This window comes from Myotis brandtii, unplaced genomic scaffold (genome assembly GCF_000412655.1).
Source record: "Myotis brandtii unplaced genomic scaffold, ASM41265v1 scaffold329, whole genome shotgun sequence".
Classification (NCBI taxonomy): Eukaryota; Metazoa; Chordata; class Mammalia; order Chiroptera; family Vespertilionidae; genus Myotis; species Myotis brandtii.
The window spans coordinates 1,303,801-1,306,819 of NW_005362676.1; the positions used below are offsets into that span (position 1 = coordinate 1,303,801).

General features: G+C 49.6%; 1 protein-coding gene across 1 annotated transcript in view; it reads left to right on the forward strand.

The window, feature by feature from the left end:
* ADAMTS17 (ADAM metallopeptidase with thrombospondin type 1 motif, 17) overlaps window positions 1-3,019 on the forward strand; it is a 92,038-nt gene that overhangs the window by 79,090 nt on the left and 9,929 nt on the right. The window contains 1 exon segment of the mRNA XM_014543573.1: window positions 7-51. Within this exon segment, the coding sequence (XP_014399059.1) occupies window positions 7-51 (45 nt within the window).

Here is a 3,019-nt window from a genome sequence, read left to right on the forward strand (position 1 = left end):
TGCGAGGGCCAGGACTGCCTGTCCATCTGGGAAGCGTCCGAGTGGTCACAGGTGGGTGCTCGGGCCGCCACCGGGGCCGCTGGCCCTTGTCCTCAGGGACCTCCGCATGGTCCCTTTTCCTGCATCGTGTTTGTGACACAGCTTCACGTGTCACAGTCCTCGCCAGCCCCCAAGCAACTCAGAGCTGTGTGGGCGCTCACATGCTCTTTACGTCCATCCGAGATAACAGCGTGGCTAAAATACATGGGGAACGTGTTACTGATCATGGATAGTTGTTTTCTGATAATATATACCACACTACTTTTAGGTCCCATTTCCTGTGAAAATTCTCATGTAGATATAGATGGATGGACACATGAATATAGAGAGAGAAACAGATAAATAGACAGATAAGTAAATAGATACATAGATAGATGCATAGATAAATACATAAATACATAGATGGATATCTATAATAATGAAAGCGTAATATGCAAATCGACCAAACTGCCGAACAGTGGAACAACCATCAGATGACCATCTGGACGACCACACTATGACACCCACTGGCACCAGGCCAGCCAACGTGGGTGCGATGTGATTGGTCGGGGGCCCAGCCATCGCCCCATGATCGCCCTGAAGATGGAGGCCCAGGCCCCGGCCGGTGGGATGATCGATCAATTGGGGGGCTCCACCATCGCCCCAAAGAGGGAGGCCCAGGCCCCAGCCGGTGGGGTGATCGATCAATTGGGGGGCTCCACCATCGCCCCAAAGAGGGAGGCCCAGGCCCCGGCCGGCGGCAGTGCAGCGGGTACCCTGGGCCTCCCTCTCCAGGGGCGATTCATCGGGGAGCCCTGGCCGGGTGGGCGGGGCCTACCTCTTTGGGGCGATTGATTGCAGGGCTCTCAGACTGTGAGAGAGCACAGGCGGGGCTGAGGGATCCCCTCCCCCCCAGTGTACAAAATTTTGTGCACCGGGCCTCTAGTATAAATAGATACATAGATGATACATAAACACATAGATAGATATGTAGGTATATAGATACATAAATACATAGATAATAGGTATATAGTTACACATAAATACATACATAGATACATAAATACATAGGTATATACATAGATACGTAGATACATAGATACGTAAGTACATACATAGATAGATACATAGACATATAGATAGATACATAGGTAGATACAAAGATACATCCACAGATAGATACATGGATGTGCAGGCCTGCCTTTAATACCCTTGGGGCATATTTGAACTTAGTGTCAGACTGGGAAGGAGGTTTCACAGGCTTCCCTTCAGCCCTGAGGCGGCTGCTGGGAGGGACCGCGTTCGCTGAGCTTGTCCAAGTCCTGACTCTTGTGCCATCAGCACTTTGGAAAGGGGTCAATGAAGCCCTCGGTGTTTAACTCTGAAGGCTGCCCGTGCACATGGCGTTTTCTCTTCGGTAACAGCATTCTTTGAGGCTTCACGATTTTGATTGTTTGGCGGTAAAACAGCAAAATCGCTGGAGAAAGGGCCAGCTTCCTCCGGGTCCCCCTTGAGATGTGTTCTAGGAAAGTCAGAGGGCTCCGTCCAAGACACTGTTCAGTGTGGAAAATATTTTTAAAGTTTCTTTCTATTGCCAAACAGTTGGAATTATTTAGAATAAGAAAGCATTCAGCCCATTCTTAATGAATGAAAAGTCTGCCCAGGGCTGTTCTAAAACGAAGCTTCCTTTTCAGACAGATTTTGGCGTGTACCCATTGAAGGACCTGCATGTGGAACCTACCCTTTATGATATTTTAAGAAAAGAAGAGAATTTAAATTGTCTTAAAATATATTTGTATTGATTTCAGAGCGAAAGGAGAGGGAGAGAGAGAGAAACATCCATGATGAGAGAGAATCATGGATCGGCTGCCTCCTGCACGCCCCCTACTGGGGATTCAGCCCTCAACCCAGGCATGTGCCCTGAATGGGAATTGAACCGTGACCTCCTGGTTCATAGGTCGACACTCAACCACTGAGCCATGCCGACCAGGCCAAGAGTTAAAAAATTTTGCTTGATTTTTTTTTTTTTATTAATATGGACTTAGGTTTGTAAGTTTAACATCCCAGGGACCTTTTTCAGGGGGGGTGGAGGGGCGCGGTACTTGTTGCAGGGGTAGGGGCAGGTAAGTATTCTTTCTCCCCTCCTCCACCTCCCAGGAGCCATAGGGCCTTAATCACCTGGGTCTTGATCCAAACAAGATTTATACCTTAATCAGATCAAAACCATACATTTTCCATTCAGATTCTTTCTTATATGGAAGAAATAGACATGCTCTTTCCCAAAATACCCCAGCCTGACATTATCAGCTGTCAGCATCGGATTCAAGAGCACCATCTCGGGAGGCGTGAGCCAGCGGAGACGAGATTTATAGAGGCATCTCCATCTCCGTCTCCATCCATCTATGTGCCCCATCATGCCCGAGCCGCCTCCGGAAACCCTATCCGCACCCACCCATCTCCCAGGGCTCAGCCCAGGCTTGAGCTGAGTGCATCTTTCTTTCTTTCTTTCTTTCTTATTTCTTTTTAAAAGTATTTTTTATTGATTTCAGAGAGGAAGGGAGAGGGGGAGAGATAGAGAGAAACATCGGTGATGAGAGAGAATCATGGATCGGCTCCCTCCTGCACGCCCCACACTGGGGATCGAGCCCGCAACCATGACTTCCTGGTTCATAGGTCAGTGCTCAACCACTGAACCACACCGGCCGGGCCCCAACGTATTTCTACCACGTTGCCCCGTGCCGAAGCCCCTCGAACATTTCTTCCCCTGGAAACACTTGGGTTTAGATGGTTTATTGACAGGGTTGCCCGGTTCAGCCAGCCCTGCCGATCTTTTTAGTAGCTGCTCTCCAACACTGTTAGAACGAGGCACAGATGTCGAGAAGGAAGAAAAGGGGGCTGGCCGTCTCCTGTCCTCAGCTCCCAGGCCCCATCCCTGGGTCCGAGGCCAAGAGAGAAACTGCACATCATCCCCAGGTCCCTTCCTCCCGAGGCAGCCCGGCCT